The 25,654-nt window shown below is 33.0% G+C and overlaps 2 protein-coding genes across 2 annotated transcripts; both read right to left on the reverse strand.

Moving 5' to 3' along the window:
- Positions 1 to 303: 303 nt before the first annotated feature.
- LOC131664085 (uncharacterized) lies at positions 304 to 4,069 on the reverse strand. The gene is made up of 7 exons (XM_058934952.1): positions 4,063 to 4,069; positions 3,458 to 3,962; positions 2,936 to 3,096; positions 1,189 to 1,460; positions 1,031 to 1,099; positions 863 to 958; positions 304 to 471 (listed from the first exon to the last, which is right to left on the reverse strand). The coding sequence occupies exons 1-7, from the start codon at positions 4,067 to 4,069 to the stop codon at positions 421 to 423; spliced, it is 1,161 nt and encodes a 386-aa protein (XP_058790935.1). The 3' UTR covers positions 304 to 420.
- Positions 4,070 to 11,017: 6,948 nt separating this feature from the next.
- Positions 11,018 to 21,433, reverse strand: LOC131664086 (uncharacterized). Its single transcript, XM_058934953.1, has 6 exons — positions 21,088 to 21,433; positions 20,586 to 20,810; positions 20,158 to 20,462; positions 17,849 to 17,917; positions 17,096 to 17,191; positions 11,018 to 11,074 (listed from the first exon to the last, which is right to left on the reverse strand). Exons 1-6 carry the CDS (start codon positions 21,431 to 21,433, stop codon positions 11,018 to 11,020), a joined length of 1,098 nt encoding a protein of 365 aa, XP_058790936.1.
- Between the last annotated feature and the right edge of the window lie 4,221 nt (positions 21,434 to 25,654).

Below are 25,654 nucleotides of genomic sequence, written 5' to 3' on the forward strand. Positions count from 1 at the left end.
TTTGAACTTACTATTTCGAGGAAAGTCGTAAAGCAATTTTTACTCTTTTTCTCGACTTCATTTATATGATTTTGATAAATAATTTTAAAAAAATAAAATTGGTACATTGTATATTATCTTTGTTTTAATAAGCACACTAGTAGTTGAATCTCTACAGCTTTTGTATGTGCAATGGTTTTTACAAAAAATAAGACTTGGTGTTTTTTGGAAGTCATATGCATCACTGAACGACACAAATGATTAGGTCAAAATATGCTTGGAACTTTGACGCTTGATTGATTTACAGTAATCCTTGAACTGTGTTGTCACAAATAATGCCAATCGAGTAATCTCTGAAAGGATGATGACATGAAAAAAGAAAATATTCCCCAAACTTGATCGTTCTTTTTCTGAACTCTTCGGTGTCCTTCCTTCGTGAGCTTAGGTGTTATTGTGAAGTACAACGAGATACGTTGTCATAGTGCCCGTTATCTGTAAACAGAGGAACGCGGTCATGTGACTTATTATTGCAGTATGATCTCAAATATTCAGAGAATTCAAATTACTTTTGAAAAGGAAGCGTAGTTATGCGTCGTGTCTTTCTAACAAGTAATACTATTAATTATTTTGGAATATGATAAGGCTGAAGAATCGAGCAAAGTAAATGAATTAGAAATAGTTTGAATAATAAATATTTTAGCAAAGCATGACTTTGAATAAGCTATGGATTAAGTTATAAACATTAAAGTAATTTTAAGTGCAATGGTGACATATATTTAATGAAAGTCTAAATATTAATGAGCTCAAAGCCATCTATAAAACCGAGTGAATTTCAATTGAAAATGATCAATTCTAATTGTATAACGGAAATAGACAAACTTACAGATATTAGAAGTGGAAGGTCGATGAATATGAAACCACCGGCTGCCGAAAAATGCAGTTGTCTGAGATTGAAATAAATGCCTACCTCGACAGATTGCTGCGAACAAACAAGCAATACATATTAAGAAAAAGTGTGAAAAATAATTGCAATTAAAGTGCGATATCGTACCTCGAGCGAATGGCGTTTCTTTGACGTAGCTGTTTCGGGCTTGAACGTCGCTTTGCCAATAGTATTCGCCTGCAAAAGTATCCTTATACAACTATAGATGAATTCAGAGGAACGTGCATGGGAAACGAAAAGTAACGCTATTATAGTAAGCTTCGTGCCTGGTGCGCAGTACAGTGACAGGCTGTCGTGATGATAAGCAGGTTGACGACGTATGCAGTGACGAGGAGAGATTGGCGGATTCTCGGCAAAAAACGAGCGGTCGCCGCAAGACTCTCGCTGATCGCGTAGATTCTGGACAGAGCGTTGAGCCACATCGTAGCTAGCCAGAATAGCAGCTGCACGGAGTAGATCGAGTTGACCATGTCGGCGGCGTTGCTCAGCGTGTAGTGTAACCACCAGACCTCCTGCAGTCGCATCTCTCGACGCTGCACTGCCCAGCTCCTTCTTTCGAATCCTCGAGTCGTCTCCGCGGCAAAGTCAGTGGCTGCCAAGAGTTTACGAGTCTCCGTCGATGCAACTCGCTGGCTGTCCGAATGACCGAACGATATTACGGAGCAAACGGCTCGTTCAATTTGTCCGTTGAACGTCGCGTTTGTAGCGCGGCCGAAAGCTCGAAGACTCGTTGAAGCGAGACCGGAGAAAATAAGGCCGCCAGAAACAGCGCTTTCCTAGAGGTTTTACCGCGGCGGACGTCTCACGTCTCGAAACAGCGTCGTAATGAAGCGACCGATCGTGTGCGGTCGAAAGTAAGCTTCGAATAACGCCAAACGAGACAGCAAGTTTCTTTCGGTAGAATAGATCCGCGAGGCAATCTAATGCGGCAACGATCGGAACGACAGGAAGGTACGTCGAAAGTTTCGAGCTTTCCACTTGCTGGCTAATCTGCCGACTTGGATCGATGTAGATGTAAGCCTGGCTATTCGAGGCTGAAGTGCACGCACGTGTTTATTCGAGTACGCGTGCGCGTGCGTGTGTCGGCGTAGACAGCGTAGCTGCCTACTTTCTTTTCAGCTGGTGTATATCCGTCGCGGCGTCGGCTCGGAATCGAATGCAAGGACCGTTCGCACGTCCTCCACTCCAATTTCATGTTCTCGCACGTACGAAGCAAAGACGAGCGGACGCTCGTTCGTCTTCGAGTCAACACCTCCACTACCTACCCTCTCAATCTATTTTCGCTTCACCCTCCTTGCCTTCCTAAGGCCTTTATCATTCTTGCATGCGCTCCCTCTCAATCTCTCTTTCTACTTTTCCACTTGCTTTTAATCTACTTCATTTCTCTTGCTAGGCTAACCGCTCAAACCAGTCTGCAGCTGCAGCCCATCGTACATTCCACCTTTCAAGCCGACTTGATTAAAAATCCAAAATGCCTAGCTCAACGCTTCATGTCCATTTGCCAGTTGCGGCCAGTTATAAGACAACCTTGAACCTTCTTGTTTCAAGTCGGAGATGAGACGCGCGTCTTCGAACGAGTTTCGCCTTTGTTTTCGATCAAAACTGCATATTATTCTCGACAACAATTTTGCACCTGTCATTGCGCTCCAGCTAAAAACTTCGTACTTGGTGTATGTGCCATAGGCGAGTTGCTTTAAAATGATTGTATACTGACGTTTACATTTGTGTACATTAACGTAGGCTGTCCTCTCGATTCGATATTGTAATATTACTGAGCGAATTATTACTCTCTCGATTGGATGATCGCAATCAAACTAATTCATTTATAATTTGCCAATTTTCAGGTTGAAATCAAATTCCAGCTGTTTTTCTCGTCACTCAATAACGGTACGATGGAAAAGTTAGTTATGAGATAGCTAATCTGTACATGCTTGCTTCGTATACACTGGCACAAAAAACAACTGTCAACACGCGTTACAGAATGCTTCAATCAATACAACAACGTAAATATACTTTGCTTACCCTCGCCTTCAGCTTGCAATAACACATGCATATATTTAAATCGCCGATGTAGCAAAACCATTAAGCCAGCAAACTTGATGAGTTGCATTGAAATAGCTGCGTTTGCTACCACGTAAACGATTGCATTGAGGAGAGGACTTGTCATTTCACATCTATCAGCAGACAACATGAAACAAATAATCATTAGTATATTAGCAACGTGAAGCAATGAACGACCATAATCTTATCGATGTTACTAATTTTGCGGTTTTTTTTTAAACAAACTCATTTTTCGTAAATTCGCTGTAACAAAGACAGAAGAAACGCTGTAAATGTTTATTTAAGTTTATTTAAAGATGGAGTGCATCTGTAGCAGAACTTTTGTCTCTTTTCGAGACAGAATTCTCTCTAAAGAGAACTAGTGCAAAGTGCTTATGGAAAATATATATGAGTCGGGCATATAAAAAAGCCAGACAGTGCGAATGAAATGAGAGAGAGAGAGTTAAGTTAATAAGGTTAAAGAGAGAACGTCACTTATAAGTAATGTAGCCAAAGGAAAGCCAAAAGAGGATAACGGTAATGACCGTTGGCCAGCTGACAGTTCTTAGAGTCCAAGTGCTGGGGCAGACGAGGTTGTAGTCGACGGCGGCGTCGAAGCTGCGCAACAGCAGCAGAGCCGTCCTAAGGCGCTCGTTCCACCTGATGCTGAGGATAGCGTCGCTGAAGAAGCACACGTAGGCAAGGAGGGTGCGGCCGGCTGCGAGCGCCACGATTTTCAAATCGGTCTCGTGTCCCGAGCGCGCGATCGGACACAAGCCGTAGCTGCAGGTGCACGCGAAGCCCACGGCCCACAAGCTCGAGTAGGCCAGACGTTCTTCTGGTACCGAAGTAGGCCAGCGAGACGTCGTACTCGTTGATCGAGCTCCGCATCCGAGATCGCCTCCGCAGATCGAGGTCCGCACCCGAAGAATCGAGCTGCGTACAGCAGCGGCTTTACGTCGTTCACGCTCACCGTTGCGCAGACCAGCCACCCTGATTCCTGCGACAACAACATTTCACTTTCAGCTCTGGCTCTTTCCGACCGACTTCTTTTCTTCTCGTAATGCTTTACTGCCAGATCACGCTGGTATGCTGTGTACCGTGCATACTTTCTGCCGAGTGAACATTTTCTCCGAAATATTTCAGACAATCCCTTCGCTTTCATTTTTTCTCGTTGTTACTTCGAGAACTAGGCTCGTTTTGAACGCTGCACAGATTACGCTAGCTATCTGTGCGCACGCGCATTAGTCATTATTGGTTCCGAAGCCGCGCTGGCCTCAGTGGAGAGAACGCGTCAGTCTCTCGTGCGATCATGCATAGAGAGAAAGTCCAGGCTACCGATGGTTTGAAAAAAACACATAAAAGTATAGTGTCGGACATTATTTTATATTTATCTATATTGCTTACTATGTATATCTTTTGAACGAGACATAATCAAGACATTAAAAAAATGTTCTAATCAGAGTGCCAGTTCACCGTTTTTTTCTGTTCAAATATTTATGTGGGTCGTTAAGCTTCAATCTAAATATATCATGAGATCAACAATCAAATGAGGTTTCTGCTAAATAGTCTACTGGAAAATCGTAAAGCTGGTAGTAACAGTTTTGCGTGCAAGGAAGTATAGGTCGCTGTCTCGGTAAAGGGTCGTAAAATGGGAATCACGGAAATGCGTGCTATTCGCACCCTGCTACCCACGTGTAGCTGCTCTGTACATTGCATATAAGTACTTTCAGTTAGAAACTTACTGACTACGGTCAGGATTTAGAACGTCTATAAATTTACTATTTTTTCGTATTTAAAGAAAACCAGAAAGACAAATATTTAGTATGAAAATATAATGAGCCTGCTCCGGATACTATTATCTATAATTCTAAATATCTCCTTATAGTGATTACCCTCTTGTTCTTCTGTTAAAAACCTGCGTAACCTTATCAAAAATCATTAATTTTGGTCATACAAGGTATATCAAGTAGACGATTTTCACTTAATGCCAATAATGTAAAAATACCGATAAATAGTTTCTACGATTCTTTCTAACGTTCTCGAACATTTTTTATCAATATTCTATGTTATTCATGTTCTATATTATGTTATCAATATTCTATATTCTATAATATTCTATCAATATCTATATTCACCTTAAATAAGAAAAGAAATGCTCAAGTACAACCAATTTAGAACCATAATGGAAATTAATTATGAATAAACACTACACTAACGTTATTTTTTCACTTTTTTAGTTGTGTAGTTCCTACTGAGTATTGCATAATCAAATAGAAAACTTGACAGATATCTAAAATAAACTCAGTTATTTCAGTTATCAAAGTTAAAATATCTAATTTTGTTTTATTTTTTTGACATAATGATTATACGTCACAATGATATTCCATATAGCACTAATTAGCTTACAGTATTAGAAACGTAAGTTATGTTGATATCGTAACGTAAAAACATCTTTTTCCGAATTTGTGACTACATATTACTTACAAAATTCAAAATTATTCATTTTGGATATCGAGTCCACTGTCTTTGCATACCCATAAAAAGGAGGGCAGATGTAAAATGCATAGCTCAAGTTAGATATCATAAAAAATACCGTGTGATGGCTCATTTTAAGGCTTCTCTCATAAGCTTTACAATGAATCATCGTCGAAAAGTCTATTATTAACGAGAGGTTACAACAGTAAGCGCATAGTAGTTCTATTATACGAAGCTCACCTATTCTAGTTCATTCTCTGTCGGAAATAATTTACGCATAAAATTATAATAAATAGAAATTATTAGTTAGTAACATTTGCTTATTTACAATGTATAACCGTTTACAAACATTATATTTTGGACATATATAACAATATAAAGAGTTATTATTTGTTAAAAAACTGTTATTATTTAATAACAGATTGTTCAGTTACTAACGGTTATTTGCATTTTTATTCATCAAAACAAATTTATTTTGAGAAATAATAGATGCAAATAACTATAAATAACTGTAAATAGCAGTTATCATCAATTACCTATTGGAATAAAAAATTGGTAACATTTGAAGTTAATTATAACTAGTAATTTATCAGTACAAAAAAGTACTTATAGACGAAAAAAATTAAATCATAATAACAATATATAGTGTATAAAATAATTCTTAATTATGACATATGATAACTAACTATTTATTAAAGATGTAAACAATTATTTACATTTTAGAAATTGATTTGAAAACTGTTCATAACTGCTATTAATAGCAAATTTTTTTATGATAAAAACTTGATAAATTATTTTGAGCCACTATAGTGGTTTTCCCGCCCTCTAAAGGTTAATAACTGTATATAATTATTACTAACAGAAAAAATTTGTTATTAACTGTTATAAGTATCTAAAATCTAATGTTTATAAACTATTGTAAACTCCAAGTCAGTGCGTGCAACAGTGTGCGCAAAAATTATTTCTAACATGGTTATATTTAATAATAATTAAGCCTAGAATTTTCGATTCAATTTAGTAATTACTAATCTTTGTACATAAACTTTTATTATAATTCAATTACAAAAAAAATTAACATTTAAGTCATAGCCACTCTTCAATTTAAAACAACAAAAGCATAAGAATAAATTTGAAATTTACGTACACGAACAATAAAAATTAAGGATTATTTTTTTCAAAAAGTCTTTGATTAATTATTTCTTTTCATCTCGAATAAGTAAAAAAATTGGGTTTTGGTGTGAAACCTTATTACATCTAGCAATTAATTTCTTGCTATTATAAGGCTTGATAGATGATGCAATATTCGAAAACATTAAATTATATTTTATTGCTTTAGCTATAAAATAAATGCTATATTTGCAATGCCCATTATAAAAAAATTAAAATATCGAAAGTATACTGCCAGTCACGTACTTCCCCCCCCCCCCCACACACACACCCTCCACAGAAAAATTAGTAAAATTTGCAATTGTTTATCTCTGGTATGAAATAATGTACAGATATGAGCCAGAACTTGTTTGAAAGCTCTTTCTAAGAGCATAACATTGTTTATTTAATTTTTACAAGCAATTTTTTGACATTGTAAATTGAAAAATTTTTTTCTTATCTTTGAAATGATGTTGGACGTAGGATACAAAAATTTGGTAAAGAGCATTTTATAACTCATTTCAAGCCTTATTCGAATCATTCAATAAAAAATTTTTTCATCAACTGTGACGCGCGTACGAGCATTTTTTCCTTATATTAACAGTTTTTTTTGATCATATTATATCTCCGTGAATTCCAATAACAACAAAATTTTTATAAGAGAAAATATTTGCTGTCAAATTTTTTCAGATTTTTTTTTTAATTTTTTCAAAATGTTACTTTGATAAAATATCTTGTCGTTTTATTTAGCAAGGTTATTTTCTTCATAAAAATAATGAGATTCAAGTTTTCAATAAAAACGCATATTACTGTTCACAAAACTTGTGTATTTCCTTTAAAACACTAACAGGCACTAGAAATTTATACAAGACATTTAGATTATTAACTTCAACTGCTAACAATCACACTTTGTATTTAATTAACGTGTGTATATTTTACTATTATATCCATTAACATAAGAACAAAATCAACAAAATATATAAATTCGATGTAACGACGACAAGATAAAGTAAACTAGGTAAACGTCTACGTAATTACGTAGGTTAATTTTAAGTGACTGTGTCCTCCTTTGTGCTTGATTACTGCTTTACATAGCTTTGGCATTCTCGTAATCAGTTTATTCAACATTTTTTCTTGAATATTTTTCCACTCTTGTTGCAATATTTCTCACAAATGAGTTACAAAAGTCGGACAGAATTTTCTTGCAGATCGATTGAGTTCTTCCAATAGTAATTCAATTGGATTTAAATTGGGCAATTGTGATGGCGATTGCATACATTTTAACTTGTTTTGCTTTTCCAAATTGGATAAATAATTTTTACACAATCTTGACGTATATTTAGGATCATTGTCTTGTTGGAATTCAAATTTTCGGCCAATTAATTGCAATCTTGATTTTACTGCATGATTTTGTAAAATTTTTTTGTAACCTTCTTTCTTCAAAATCCTATCAATATTCACGAGTTCGCCTACTTTTGAACCAGTAAAACACCCCCAAACCATAATTAAACCACCACCGTGCTTTACACTAGGAACCAAACATTCCTCAGTATACTTTTCTTCTTCTTACGTAATAGTACATTACGATACAAATGCGGGAAAGTAGATTCTTGTCCCGTGTGGCGTTTACGCCCGAGCGAAGCGAGAAACTCTTTCCTGAACATGTGCCGTACCGTATTTTTTGATACGACGTGTGGAAAGTGCGATTTTCAACACACTTTTTTTGCCGAGCGTGCGGGAAAAACGAACTTTCCGCACGGCGTGTCGTAAACTCTTTTTCTACTTCCGAATATTTCAAATTTGGACTCATCAGACCAAAGAACATTTTTCCAATCGTCAGTTGTCCAGTCCTTATATGCTCTTGCCCACTGTAAGCGTTTCTTTTTATTTACAAATCACAGTAGAGGCTTTTTAGCTGCAATTCGATCAAATAGTTCTTTCTCTCTCAATCGTCTTTGCACTGTACTCACACTTATAAGGTTTGGTAAATGTTTTTCTTCGATTTCGGAAACTTTTTTGGCAAATATCATTGTTTTCTGTTGCAGTAGTTTTTCTTCTTTTTTGGCGTCTATTTGCTACACTACCTGTTTCAGAAAATTTCTTAATTTATAAGCAACTGTACGCCGATCTATGTTCAACTTTTTTGTAATGGCATGACGACTCATATTAATTTGGTAAAGAACAATATTCTTATAACGATCAAGTAACGATAAATTTTTTAATTTCGCCCTGGTCACAGAAAATACAAAAATACGTAGTTACACACACTCAAAGTGATTGTTACCGACTGATACTTTTATAATTAAAAATACAAAACTATTTGAAGAAGCATGCTTAATTTGATGATAATAGGGATTTCACTATATTTGTAAATACACTGTCAATGCTATACAGCATGTTAGATATACTCTATATATATGCACTCTACGAAATAAGTAATAATTTTAAAATGTTAAGTGAATCTATAACGCCTACTTATTGTTTTCTGCGAAGAATTAAAGTTTTCCACGTAAAAATTTGTTTATATTTTATAATTTTATAAAACTGTAACATTTACGATGCATTATTGTAAGAATCAAAAAGAATATTTCATGTAATTTTCAAAATTTTTTTTGCGCGCTGGGTGGGAGGAAAAAGTTAAAATAATTTTTTCAAATAAAAATCTCAAAAAATTTAATAGCATTCTACATAAAAAAACAAACATTTTCTCTTATATAAATTTTTTTTTATTATTGGAATTCACGGAGATATAATATGTTGAAAAAAAACTGTCAATACGAGTATAAAAACTGCTCGTACACACGTTACGGTTTATGAAAAAAAATTTTTTAATGAATGTTTCGGATAGGGCTTTGAATGAGTTATAAAGTGCACTTTGCCAAATTTTTATATCACTTTTATCCCATATCCGACATAATTGCAAAGATAAGAAAAAATTTTTTCCAATTTACAATGTCAATAAGTCACTTGTATAAATTAAGTAAACAATTTTATGCAGTCACGAAGTACATATTTTGAAAACTTTTGGAAAGAGCAAATTTGACTGATTTTGCCGGGGGGGGGGGGGGGGGGGAGTAAACGTACGTGACCGGCAGTGTAGATCAATTCAAATCGAAAGATTTTGATAATTTTTCTTGGGTTTCCTAGAAAAATTATTTTCTGTTGTGAAAACAGACCTTTTCATGAATATCAACTTTTTTTACATCATTAAGAGGGCTCCATCGCGGAAAGTTAACATATCAGTAATAGTGATTTCGATAGATTAGATTGCGTTGAATCCAACGATATACTCATTCACCCCGCAAGCCGTGGAAAATTTTAAGATATTTCATTTTAAAGTTTACACTTTCAACATATCCTCATATGGAACTCGACGCGGAAAAGATTTAAAATTGATTCGTTATTAACCTTAAATGAGTAGTTATAAAATAGAAAAGTAATATACTTATAGGTTAAGACTTTAGCTTTCATATGATATATTTAAAAGTATAGGTAGCCGTGGAAAATATCAAGATATTTGTGAAAATTGTTCAAAAAATTTATTAGGCCCTCGGATATCCGGCTATTGAACAGCAACCATATTTGTTTTGCTGTTAAAGAATGTCGCGCGAGTTTGAATTATGCGAAATTTGTTACATATTCGCAATAAAAGTTTTCATGACTTGCGGCTGAATATTTCGGTAATTTCAAATTTAATAAATAATATAGCTGGTGACTGCGCGATATGCAATTAGGTTACGTTAGATATAAATAAACATTTCGTATTGCCCATATACAGTATCAATAAAAGCTAGTTGCTGATTGGCTCATTACAAAAAAAGATCAATTTGGAGACTATTTATTAAATTTATAAAGTGTGTTATGTTAGTGGCTACTTTTGAACAAATACTATTTCAAAAATAGTTTTTTTTATACTAAATATATATAATTTTTTATATTAAATATATACTCCGTTTTACAACTTTATTTGTTTAAGCTGTTTTGACTTTTGCTGTAGTCGCTGGAGCCTCCTTAATTCAAGTAGAAAGAAACTGCCACGAACCATATTTTATTGTTAGTAAGGCCAATTTTCATTTAAAAAGAAAAATTTGTAATATTATTTAGATGCATAAAACTTGTTGCTAGTTAAACTTAGTTAATAATAAATAAATCAAATAATCCTGTCTGAATTTATATCAAATGAACTTAATTTTTTCAAGGTGATGAAACATTTTATCTGTTTTCTCAAACTTGGGGTTTTGTTTAGAAAATTGTTGAAAAAAAAGCTTAGTGATCTCCCTAGTTAGAAAAAGAAATAACAATTTTTTAAACCTTTACTCGTTTATTTCTAAATTTATTCGCAACAATACCAGGAACTTTAGAAATAAATAGACGAGAGAATGAAAATGATGTCAAAGGCGATGGATGATTCATAAAAATATTTCTGCAAAATCAGGATCGTGCAGGTGATTTCAGAATAACTAAATATGTAGTCATTGCCCCAGCGATCTACGAAAAATATCTTGAAATTACTAGAATGTTGTTTGAGAGATAGATATTACGTACATACGATTATAGAATAATAATTACAGTTCGTACACTGAAAGAAATGACCTTATAAAATTTACTATAATTTGTGATATAATATATTGTAACGGAGGTACACACTTGTTTTGTAGTAATGTTATTATAATATATAGCAAAATTTGAAACTATAAATTTTGTTAACAAATATAGCAACTTTTCTTATACGAATGTTTAAAACTTTCTTTCTTATTCTAGCAAATATTATGATGGATTATCATAATAAGTTTTACTGACTAAGGATCTGGGGAAAAAATTCAGGAACAAATTTCAATCATTAATTTGCCAATTCAAATTTTCATTGATATAATTGCATCAGTAGATAAACGTTATTTCTCTACTCTCTATCGATATATTATAATTTTTCAAAATATTATTCTAACATCTGTAAAATGACCTAAACTGATATGTGGCAATAATCATAATTATCGCATTACTGTATAGTGGTAATTCTTAGCTATTTCAATGGGTCTAAAGACACAAGTTAATAGATTTTTTTTTCAAACTTTACGCAATTGTTGCATGTATATAGGTCATCATTTGCCTAAATTTTCATACTGAAATACTAGGCATATGTTTTGTGTGCATATAAACAAAAAATTGTCTTATATAATAAGTGGTCATGTTTTGGTCGCTTGTAAGTAAGAAGATCCCATGTACATAGAAACTAAGTATCAACTTCATTTATCAAAAGTTTATATGTTGTATTATAAAATAAAGAATACAACATTATTTTTGACAGAGATTAAAAAAAATAAAGTTTTCAATGATTATTTTTTTAATTCCAATTTTTCTTAATGTATAGCAATATCTGTCGGTTAATAAGACCAAATTTGTCAAATAAAAGTCGTGAATATCTTCCTTGTCAATTATTCCCCAATCGAATTTATACAAACTATATGTATATTTTGAAAGCATTCAAATATATATCGAAGAGTCCCGTTCTGACCGTCACAGCGTTCTGACGTATCACTAGTTCACAGTCACTAAACACGATTGGTAAACGCGAGTTCCAATCCTTCTAATACAATAACTGTAAGAGTGATTAAGCGTAATTCAATACATTACAATATAAAACTAGAGTGCAGGCTTTAAGATAAGGAACCTGCACTTTAGAGCAGCTTCCGGATCAACTCATCCTACCAACAACATGATGACTTCCGACATCGGGGCTCATCCCAACAACCAAACCAACGTAAAAATCCCACCTACAAGCAGCCAAAGTTATGCAAGTGTGACTCAAAAAAATCAATTTCCGAAACGAGATCAAGCAATAATTATTAAAAGCAAAGAAGGTATTAAATTAAGAGAATACATTATCACAGTTGGAGAAATTGTAGGCCCACAACACATTCGATTTGCATCAAGAATTTCACACGGGCGAATATGTGTATTTCTATCATGTAAACAACTCGCTGAGGAATTTGTAAGTAAACACAAATTAATAACTATAGGAGAGACAAACCTTGAAACGCGCCTACTAATATCTCGACATAAACGTATCATAATATCAAATGTGTGTCCCTCGATCCCACACTCATGTATTGAAGAATACATCGACAAACTAAAAATACGTAGAAGCTCGGGTATATCGTTCCTTAAAGCCGGTGTACCAGACGATGGCTATAACCATGTAGAAAGCTTTAGACGCCAAATGTATATACATCCTGAAGATCTCAAAACCATGCCGTCCTCGATAGAAATTACACACGATAATACTAAATTTTTGATTTTTCTTAATACGGATGATCTCAAATGCTTTTTATGCAACCAACAAGGACATCTCGCAAAAAACTGTCAAAACTCTTCAAATATTTCTCAAGATAGCTCAATTAATTATACCAATAACAAAACAAAAGATATAGATCTAACTGACTTAACACAAAATTCAATGACACCCTCAATAACTGAAAATACCACAGATAGCAAAATATCAGAACAAACACTAGATGTAGAAATAGAAAATATTTCTCATACCCAAAATACACTACCTCTTAAAAGAACAACTCTAACTTCAGAAGAAACAATTTCCTCCCAAGAAAACCAAAGTTTCACGAAACCCAAAGAAACAAATAAAATGACTGCAAAAAAACAAGAAAACAGCAGATGTAAGTGTACACACGTTAGATGAAATGTTAGCTCCTCTCGAAAGTAAATTAAATAAACCAGATAAAATACTTAACCCATTATATTTCAAAAGCTTTTTAGAAAACATACACGGTTCTCCCACTCCACATTTTATTGCACTAAACTACACCGAAAATATTAATAGCTTAATAGATCTAATAAATGAACTATATCCCTTGGCACAACATAAAAATCTCAAAAGTAGATTCACTAGAATTACAAAAAAACTAAAACAATATATATTGAACCAAGAAATTGAAAGTTCAGCTACAGCTGCATCATCTGCTGAAGATTCTTCATAATAATTAAAAATGGATAAAAAAATAATACAATGGAATATAAACGGATTACAACACCAATTTGAATTTTTACAAAAACTTATAGTAGACCAAAATCCAGACGTCATATGTGTACAGGAAACTAACTTTAAAAATAACTACCACACCAAATTAAAAAACTTTGAAATTTTCTATAAAAATCAACAAAACTGCCTATCTGCAAGTGGAGGTGTGGCTATATATGTCAAAAGCAATTTAGACGCAATAGAAATAAATCTAAATAGTAATCTAGAAGTAGTAGCAACGTTAGTAACACTTAATACAAATAAAATCTGTATTTGCTCAATTTACCTACCAAATAACTATGATTTAAACGAACAAGATATCACCGATCTCATTTTTCAGCTACCTGAACCATTCATTTTAGTAGGTGATTTTAACAGCCACCACACTCTATGGGGCTCCCACAAAACTGATAGTCGAAGCAAAAAAATCGAAAATATTCTCACAAACCACGAAATAATACTGCTCAACGACCAAACGCCAACACACTTTAACATATCAAATGGCTTGTTAAACTCAATCGATTTAAGTCTATGTCATCTAAGTATAGCTAATTCTATTAAGTGGTCAGTTAACGATGACATTTACAACAGTGACCATTTTCCAATCAAAATCATCATTGAAATTAAATCTGATAATCACTCCAATAATTACCCTACTACTATCAAAAGATGGAATTTCAAAAAAGCCAACTGGTGTCTTTTCCGAGAAGAAATCGACAAAAATATTGATAGTTTATTAGATCCAGAAGGAATCAATATACCTATAGACACTAAAATTGCTAATTTCGAAACTATGATTACTGATGCAGCCGAAAAATCTGTACCTAAAACAAACAATTACACCGGAAAGAAAAGTACACCATGGTGGAACAACAAATGCGAAGAAGCAATAAGAACATCAAAAAGAGCCGTTAACCGATACAAAAAGAAAAATACAGAAGACAACAAAGCTGAATTCCAAATTAAACGAGCTGAAGCAAGGTTTTATAATTAAAAAAAATAAAAGATAATCATGGATTGAATGTATATCAACATTAACAAACAATACGCCAAACGAAGAAATGGCAAATACCTTAGCAAAAACCTGTGCTATAAATTCTAGTGACACTAACTACGATCCTCTATTTATACAAAGTAAAATAATATTAGACAACGAGATAATGGATCCAAACAACATTGAAACTACACCCGATACAGATTTGCTGAATGATCTAATATCACTCCTAGAAATTAAAAACGCATTAAAAACATGCAAAAATTCCAGTCCTGGTCGAAGAATCAAACAAAAAAATACCAACATACCACTTAGAAGTTAAAAAATAAATGATTACTGCTTCTAAAAAGAAATGGAGTGAAAATTGGAAAAACTTAGAGCCAATGAAAATACACAAAATAATTTAAGATTTCTTCGAAAAAAGTACAGCATACAATTTCGATCGAAAAAGTCAAGTTTGTCTTACCCGACTGAGAATCGATCACACCAACCTAACACACTGCAATCTCATTACAAAAAAAGATCCCCACCAATGTGACGCATGCTCTACTACATTGACACTTGAAAACATCCTCACTGAATGTCGAAAATACAACAACATACGGAAAAAATTAAAAATCCCAGAAAATATTACCGATATATTCAAGAAAGAAGAAACACTCAAAAACCTAATAGCTTATTTAAAAGAAATAAATATCCTACATCTTATTTAACAAAAATATAATATAACAATAAACTACATACCATATTGTGTAATTAACTTTTTGTAAAATTGCTGTATAAAAACACTGTACAATTCTGTATTGACCACGATTATATTGTAACTCGAAATAATCTATATACCATATTGCAAACCATGCCATACCAATGTACAACAATGTACTACAATTCTACTGTAAACTCCCAAAAAAAAGTACATATTGTACGAGTATACCTTTCTCACTATTTTTTACTGTATATACTTTCATATGTAAAATCTGTATATCTAGTGGTCACTAATAACCAAACTGGTTGATGTGACCTTCATAAGCAACAACAAAAAAAACACACACACACATATATATATATATATATATATATATATATATATATATATATATATATATATATATCGAAATATACAAATCTATGAAGTTAAGCTATATTATATGTACTCATTTTATTATGTCATCCATTAAATTTTTTTATGATCCGATAACATTGTTTGAAAATGATATATGTTGCTATAATTTATATCAATTTTCACTTTAACTGTATCAGTTTTCATTCACTTCAGAGCAAATATTATAAATATAAAATTATTTTATTCAAAATATTATTACATCCAAAGTTTTTTACTGTGTTAGTAATTTTTATGATGTTTTAATATATTTTATCTTTCGATTATAGTAAAAGTGATAATAGTAATCATGAATAGATATGATTATATCAAAATACATTACCAATGTGTCACTACTTTATAGTATCTTATAGTAAGTTTTGTCATAGCTACATTAAGTTTTATAAGGTCACTTTTCTCAATGTGGATAATAGAGTTTATAAGGTGACAAGGAGGGTTTACGATCTCTGGGTATTTAATTAACTAAAATTTTGTATGCTTTGTAATTTTGACAGGACGACGCATGATGCAGTATTATAACTGAAAATTATGTACAGGTAATATGCACATTACTTCATAAAACTATTTAGGACAAAAGTGGACAAAATAGTTATTTTCCAAATCATTAAAAAATATCAATAAAAAAGGAAGTGATCCTAAAACATAAAATTGTTTTCTATTAAAATCCCCACTTTTCCCTTATCTATTTTAGTGAGTATAATTTTGTTAACTTTTCTTTCTTTATAACTTCCATACTATTTATTACCAAGCAATATAAATGATGCTCCAATCGCTTTACTTTGATGATTGAATTATCTCAAAGGTTCAAATCGATTAAGAACATTAACATTTTGATGGATTCTATCAAATTCGTAAGTATTTATATTTTAAAATAAAAGATTTTTTTAAATATAGAATTAAAAAACTGAATTTATAAAACTTATATTTGTTTATATTAAAGAGTAAAATTCAAGAATTCAAAGAGCACGTTCATTTGCCTCGAAAAGTAGATTTAAAACTTAAGTAGCTCTGATATTATCACTGAATTACAGTATTAATTTTCATGGATCATCAATATATTAACCTATATAAGTGAAAGTTGTTATTTTTAGACTTGATTGGATGATGAACTATAGAGAAATTTCAGCTGATTCAATGGTTCGTTGACTTTGAGTTCATACGACGTTGAATATTATACTCGTATATTTAAATGATCTTACAAGATTGAGTTAGCATATGTAACGAACCGCATACTTTAACATACAATTCATAAAATAATTAAAATTTTCACGAATAATTCATTCATACGAATTAAATAGTATGCATATGTAGGTAAAAATAAAAAAAAATGTGCATTTATTTTGTTAGTTGAAGTATCTTTACCTTTAGTAATAGTGAGAGATTAATTCGAAACAATCCAGATGCAGCACTAAAGTGTACTTCGTGCAAAGAAAAGTACTGTCCAACCGCGAATTTATCCTAATAATAAATTAATAATTTTAATACATAATGTGTAAAATATGCATGATGGATAATATGAGACCTTACACCATTTCTTAACTTTTTGTAATTTCATAAAGAATCGACTTTTTCCTAGACGTAAAATATAATAATAAAATTCAATGTCTGACTAAATTTTCGTTTTTGTACGAAGTTCGCTTCGCACGGCACATTTTGTTCGTACGAAGTTGAAATACAAGTTGTGAGCTTTTTACACACAGTTCGTTATTTCTTTATTTCAAAAATACTAATGTTTTTATGCTTTACGTACTTTTACACGTTTATGTGCTTTTTTTTATTACAATGGGCTTCTCACTTTCAGTAGATAGAACAACTCGTGTAAACCTCCAGTCAAAATCTCACGGTGTAAGATTATTTCTGAATTAATTTACGTAATAAATCAAAAAGTTCTTCGATGTACATCTAAATTTTGAGTTCACAATCTGTAGATCTGTGTAGGCGCGTGAAATAATAAGTACATATGGATGCAGTCCGTGAGTAATGATTTTCGGAATAAATGTTCGTAGCTGAACGAAATTTGCGCCAAAACTGTATTATTAAGTGCTTAGAAAATAAATAGACCAGAAAACTAGTTGAGCGTCCGTCGTACCAAAATTGAAAATAAAAATATCTTACCCCTTGATTACTCCAACATCGAAAGTATCTTGAGCTTGGTGAAAAAACCGTCGCTCCAACCTTGTTTGCCTGAAAGTTGAGAAATGCCCCCAAGCTAAAAGAACTGTCTAGAAACGAAGGTAAACTAAAACTGTACAGGAAATAAAATTGATTCTCGAAAGTTTTTTTACGAAACATCCATAGTTCGGTACAGTAGTATTTTAATTAGTGAAAAACATTTTGGCTTCACGATCAAACAACCTAAATTTCCTTCGTTATACTTATGCATGAGCGTCTATGGTGAGCTCGAGTAAATACGTGGAGTGAATAAACAGACGTCAACTTAATGATCAATATTTGGTTTTCATTAGAGCATATTACTATCGATTTTCATTTATGGATGATTATTGCGCATAAAATAAATACGAGATAAGGTGGCAAATAAGAAAAATGATTTTTTTAATTTTTAGAAACCATTCATTAACTCACATTTTTATTTTTTGTTAACTCTTGTGAACATAAAAAATCGATTCGTGGAAAAGTTGCTATCCGAAATAGTATACGAATATTCTATCTGTTATTAACTTTTGGTTCACAATTGCATTTCTTAAAAATGGATAATTATATTAGACTCCACTTAAAATTGATGGACATTCAGCATTTAATGAGTATATATAACCAAGATTATTCGTATGGGTAAAATATCTTTTGAAGCGAGTTGATTTACCTAAGAAATTTATAATACTAGAGGAAATTGATAATGCAATGAAAAATGTTACTATTAGATACCGTCGTGTCTCATGATTCGCCAAAAATAGGAAATTCAATATGCCTTTAATACGAGGGTCGTTTGAAAAGTCCGTGGAAAGTCAGAGAGATGGCGCTACTAGTGCGTATCAAGGTTATTTTCAGTTAGTGGCATATCTTGGAAGAGCACACACCAAGTTTCAGCCAGATCGGTCAATTACTTTGCGTTTTACATTCGTTTCGATCAAAGAAATCGAGTGGTTGTAAAAAAATGGACGAAAAAGAATTTCGTGTATTGATTAAACATTACTTTTTCAAAGGCAAAACGCCTCAGGAGATTAAGCAGAAGCTTGATAAACATTATGGTGATTGTGCACCTTCGATTAGAATGGTTTATAAGTGGTTTCAAAATTTTCGGAGTGGCCATATGAGCACAAAAGACGCTGAACGTTCTGGTCGCCCTGTGTTGAGGTTACCACTTCAGAAATCATTGATAAAATCCATGATATGGTGATGGCTGACAGAAGAGTGAAGGTGCCTGAGATTGCTAGTACTGTAGGCATCTCGAGCGAACGGGTACATAATATTTTGCACCAACATTTGGACATGAAAAAGTTATCCGCTAGATGGGTGCCGCGATTGCTCACGATTGACCAAAAACGAGATCGTGTGAAGTGTTGCAAGAATGGCTTGCAGCTGTTCCAGCAAAATCCGCAAGACTTTAAGCGTCGTTTCATCAAGAAGATGAAACATGGATACATCACTACACTCCTGAGACCAAAGAACAGTCTAAACAATGGATTACCAAGGGGGAATCTGCTCCGAAAAAGACGAAGACAATTCCTTCGGCCGGGAAGGTTATGGCGACTGTCTTTTCGAATTCGCAAGGAATAATCTTCATCGACTATCTGGAAAAGAGTAAAACCATCACAGGCGAATATTATTCATCGTTATTGGATCGTTTGAAAACCAAGTTGCTAGAGAAACGTCCACGATTGGCCCACAAAAAAGTCCTCTTCCACCACGACAATGCGCCAGCTCACGCCTCAGCAGTTGTGGCCGTAAAACTGATGGAGATAGGGTTCCAACTCGTTTCACATCCCCCCTATTCTCCAGACTTGGCTCCGTCGGACTACTATTTGTTCCCTAATATGAAAAAATGGCTGGCGGGGAAAAGATTTTATTCAAACAAGGAGGTGATTGCAGAAACGAATAGCTATTTTACAGAATTGGACAAATCCTATTATTTGGAAGGGATTAACAAACTAGAGCAGCATTGGATGAAGTGTATAAGCCTAAAAGGAGACTATGTTGAAAAATAAAAAAGATTTATTAAAAAAAATAAAGCAGTTTTTATTTTTGCACGGACTTTTCAAACGACCCTCGTATTAAATAATTTTTTAATATTCTTCAATTTGTGACAAAACGTGTAAAGATTGATTCGGTCTCACCAGATCCTCATTATAGCGCGATCTCCCTTGAATAGTACGAATTATCGATGACGATAACAATAAATAATGAATAGTGCAATTATTATGAAAGTATTTTGGTAATAATTAGTAACATTGTTACTTATACTTTACTTCTGCAGCAGTGAAATGGCAAATGGCAGCCATAAAAGAAACTAGTAGAGAAAATAGAATCACCAGTCCACCATCTCGTATAAATTTGGCAGCATCATCGATTTTTTTAGGTTCAAAATCTGTAAAGTCGTGAATCAGCGTTATGGTATTGAAAGTAAAATTAGCGAACCACAGCAGCAGTTGCGCTGAATAAAGTGAGTTCACATCTTCTACCGCGGCACATAGGCAGCTATGTAACCAACAGATATCACGTAAATGGAATCTCTTTGCTTTGTTATCTATTTCCAGTAGTATCGAAGAAAGCCCTGTAATATAGAAATTTTTTATCGATACGTTATACCGTGCCTTGCTTTCAAGTCAACGAGTGCTTCTTATTATAAATTTAAAAAATGCTAAATTTCATTGACACGTAAATGGCAAATATTAACCTGGTACAAGCAAGCTGTTCAAATGACGGAATCTCAGAAAAATAGATGTTACTGACGATAAAAATTTGACTGTAGCAGTAGATAATGGTAAATACAGATATATATAAATGAACGCTGCCATTAAACTTTTAGATGGTTCGTAGAAATATGTAAACCAGCCAATCGCCAAAAAGTAAATAATCAGGAAACAAAAAATTGTCCAAGTGTGTATCCGTAAATTTTTTCCTTACTTTCCGACATCATATTTGAAATAAACAAACGTCTTTTTATGATAACAGCATTTTTCATTGCACTCAATCATTAAACGAATTTACTTAGTACGTTTTCCTTTCGGAGTCCTCCGATTAACACCTATAATGAGTTTATTGTATAAAAGGACGGAATGATATAATTATTTATATTCCGATTAGGCGTTACATAGTTCGCTCCATCCTTTATTACAATAACCCTTTGGATTTAAAGAATAATTGAAGAATGTATCGGTCAACAGTTGATCGATAACGAATATTTATCTTAACCGTAAGGTCATATTTTCTAAAAAAGTGGAGAGAACTCTGCAGTCGACTGTTTCTGGCAATACAAAGTATCATGTCAACGGTAAGTGTGCCTACTGTGAGAATAGTACGCGTCACGGCAAGTACTAGAAACTTGACATCTTTATTCCCTTGACTATAGACGTCGATTCGATCATATAAAGCATACAGGTATAATAAAAACCAAGGTACTGAATAGATTATAGCTTCCTTTGACACCGAAACACTTGACTTTGTAATGGAATATGGGGCCAAGCCGAAAGTTCGGGCTATAATGAGACTAGGTCGAATGTCTGCAATGGACGACATAGCCATCAAGCCTATATACTATTTTCTTATTTTTTTAGCTTCTATCGCAGTTCATCAGTTTGTTTTAATGCATTTTTATTATCTGTAACAATATTGGACTTTATTTATACAATTTATTGGTTCCTGCGAAATATGGATTATTTTGTGTGTATCATCAATGCACACCTAATTGCCTTGTTTCAACAATCTTATTAATTTATATTTCATCGAGACTGTAAAAGGCAATATTTTCTGTATTAACAAGCAAATTCATTCACCACAAAGTTGATCATATAATTAGACGCAAAGCTTCCGTAAACGGTTAACTATATACGATTTTGCCATCACTGTTCCGACTTGCGAACTACACGTCGAACTAGCATCGAAACATTTAAAGTCTCTATAATCTAACCATATGTTACATATCCTAATCGAATTTTGTTATCACTATGGTGTCAAATAAGTCATTATTCACATCTGCACATATTGTATGATTTAGCTGCGCGAGTCACGTGAGCTGAAAATAACAATTTTAATAAGAGCTTACAACCATTGTAATGAAAGAAAACAAAGTCCTGTATGCGATCGTTATCTGACTCAACCTCGAACATCACACTAATTGGATCGCAAAACTTTTCGACTCTATAAACAATTTTTATTTCTTACTGACATAGCTACGAACGAATGCAAGACTGAAGGTAAGAACAAAATATATTAAATTTAAGATAAGAAATGACGTGCCTGATATAAGAATCGATTGATTCCATAGCGCTGGATGAATTTCTTAGAAAATGAATAACTTTTAGTGAAACGAATAAACACGTTTGTTACATCAGTTAAGCAAAGTTAATATAAGCAATGCTTTTACGGTTGCTGTGCCCATCCCTTGTCCCATTTTTCTAATCAATCATTATTTAGCTAGCTCCCAACTTGCCGTCTTGATGATGTTATTCAAGATATTCATTAATCTCAATGCTTCAATTCAATCATATTAATAGCTTTGTATTTTCATCAGTTTTACGATTAACTGCTTAGCATAATACCACGGTTAGGTACATTTTATTAACTTTTTTTAATCTAACATTACAAACTACATCTCAAATAACTTATTGCATTTGTGGCATTTAAACAGTCCTCTCAAGAGTACCATATTTATCAACAAAGATAAATGCTCGTCGTCTATCTTTGTTCCTATTATTATGTAAAAATACTGCAATTGAAGCATTCTTATAAACTTGTATTCCGTATGACATAAAACAGACGTTTGAATCATGCAAAGCAATTATGTAAGTTCGAACAGAACGTTTTCTTCAGCAGAAGAGATTTTCAGAAACTTGCAATTAGGAAACTGATAAATTTTTTCATATGTAGGCGAAAGGATTGAAGATCGATTTTGTTTGATTTGTTACTGGCTTTTTAAAGTAGAAGGGCACATGACGAATTATTAAAGAGCTTAAGTTCTTTTATGCGGTATTAACACCTAAGCAACGTAAATCACTAGTTACACGTAAATCACTGGTCTAACGAAATTCAAAGGCGAAAAGAAAATAGAGCCTATCAAGAAGGGAAGAATACTATAATTGCTCATGTATATATAAATGTATATATAGTTGGCATAGTGAACCTACAATCAAATCTATAAACTATATTAGAAAGTCGTAAAGGCAAGTTTAATAAACAGCATAGTCACAGACCATTCAAATATAACAAAATAAGTTTAAAGATCAAATCAATAAGCCACCAATAATAGAAATATCTCGAGAATAAAATAATAGCTCAGTTCAATAACGAGAAAATTACTGAATCTTATAACCACAATTTTGTCGAATATAACAACTATATAAACAAACCATATAATAAGCAATATATTATTAACATTCATATAGTAAAAAATGTATTTGCTTTACGGACCAAAATATCAGATTATTGCTCCAGTTTATTCGGTTAAATTGGTCCATCTGAATCTTGAATAACAATCTCGAAAAAAATTCAACTTTTTCAATAGATTTTTAATTTAGTAAATCAGTAAATTATCACCGATACTAATGGAATACAAACATCACCTATTTACCTATTTACTTTTCAAATAATATTGTATTGAGAAATTATCTTTATTTCTGCAGATTTCTCTAATTGTTTTATGAACGAAAAAGTGCTTATGCACAAATCTATAATTTACTTACTGAATCGTAAAGGATCAATAATAACTGTATAGCCAAAAATATATCCTATCTTAAAAAAATAATAAGTTGTCGATATCCAGCGTTGTGATTAATTTATATTAAAAAAGAACACGAAATTTTGAATTTTCGTACACTTTGAAATATTTTTATTATATATATATATGTGTGAGATTTATATTTCAGAAGTAAATTCAATTTGTGAATAATTAACATGGATAATAATCTGTAAGAATGGAAATATGCCGTTAATAAATCGTTTTGAGAACATAAAACGTTATGTTTGGAAATTATTATTACAAATCATTAATTTTACACTCAGCTCTGATAATAAAATTGATATTATCTTATAAAATTTTGATAGAAAGAGAAAGAAAATGAATAGAATTGAATAGATGAGAATACATCTTTTGTACATTGTAAATTAAGAAGTATGCAAGTGACGGAAACTAATTACACAGGCCCACAAAAAAAAATGAACTTGGATGTCCATCGACAAAACCCATGTACTCCTACGTATTTTTGCGCGCTGAGTCCGAATCTGGCATTCGTTTAACCTCAGCACGTCGGGTTCAAGGGCATTTGAAGGTCACATTGCAGAAATCAGCAATAACTAATACAAGACATCTGTCTGTTAAGTTTTTGGGGTCGCTGAGTTTAAATCCGGTATTTGTTTTTCTCCATGAGGTAAGTTTGAAGGTTAGTTCAAGGTCAAAGCTGTTTACTCTAGGAAAAATGAATTTTTGACTGCAGATTCTGAAAGAGCGGGAAATTTTACGTCCAGATACATATTCAATTTTTTTTAATATAACCCTCAAGGTCATGTGAAGGTCACTTAATCTTGTTGGATGGAGGATTCGTATGACAATAAGATAATGGAATTTCATGGGGCAAACTACCATGTCGTTATGTTTTCAGGGTCGCCGAATCCAAATCCGCGGTGTTCGTTTGTCTCCATCAGGCCGCATTGAAGGTCGTTTAAAGGTCAAATCCTCGACAATTAGTGAAATCGAGTCAAGTTATCATTCTAACATATTTTTTGAGCATCTGAACCCAAATATAAAGACCGCTTAATACCTCAGGGTCAAAATCAAGGTCATCCCAAGGTCAAATATACATTTTTTTTATTAAAAAAAGGAAATTTTGACCACAGTTGCATGAAAAATAGAAAATTTCACATATTAGTGAATTATGTGCCATAAATTAGTATTTGAGAAAAATACTGAAGCTGACTAATCGTCGCATGACAAACAGCCACATATGGAGACATGGGTATCATGTATTACAAAACTCATGATTTTCTTTTTTTTCTTGTTCTTTTATCTTCGAATGATCTATGTAGGGGATTCCGCTTTCGTTTCTTTCCGTCGATAATATGTTCTCTTTTCAATGTCCAACAAAAGTCCGCTATCATATTTATGTCCCACCGGCCCTGGTATCGCTGTTCCATTACTTTAATATCTTGGTGAAACCGTTCCCCTTGTTCTTCGCTATAATCTCCAAGATTTTGTGGAAAGTAGTCTAAGTGTGAATGAAGAAAGTGTAGCTTGTAATTCATCAAGCAACCCAAACTATTGTAATTTTTAAGTAAGTCTTCAACTAGTTTTTTGTAGTTCTCGCTCTTGTGATTCCCTAAGAAATTTTCCACTACATCCTTGAAGCTAATCCATGCTGCTTTCTCTTTATCGTCCATCTTGTCTATGAATGCTTCATCCTTTAACAATGTGCGGATTTGGGGACCGTCAAATATACCTTCTTTCAATTTAGCGTCAGATACTCTTGGAAATTTTGTTCCCAGGTACGAGAAACATAGCCCTTCTTTATTCAACGCTTTAACGAATTGTTTTATTAAACCAAGTTTAATATGGAGAGGAGGAAGAAGGACCTTGGATGGCTCTACTAATGGCTTGTTAATGATGTTATCCTTACGGGGTTCGAACGTTGATCTATCAGGCCATTCTGCTTTTACATAATGATTCTTACGATCCCTGCTATCCCACATACATAAGAAACATGGAAACTTTGTGAAGCCTGATTGCTGACCTAGCATGATGGTAAGAATCTTGAG

The sequence above is a fragment of the Phymastichus coffea genome, unplaced genomic scaffold, assembly GCF_024137745.1.
Source record: "Phymastichus coffea isolate CEN01 unplaced genomic scaffold, Cenicafe_Pcof_1.1 PCOF00040, whole genome shotgun sequence".
NCBI classification, from domain to species: Eukaryota; Metazoa; Arthropoda; class Insecta; order Hymenoptera; family Eulophidae; genus Phymastichus; species Phymastichus coffea.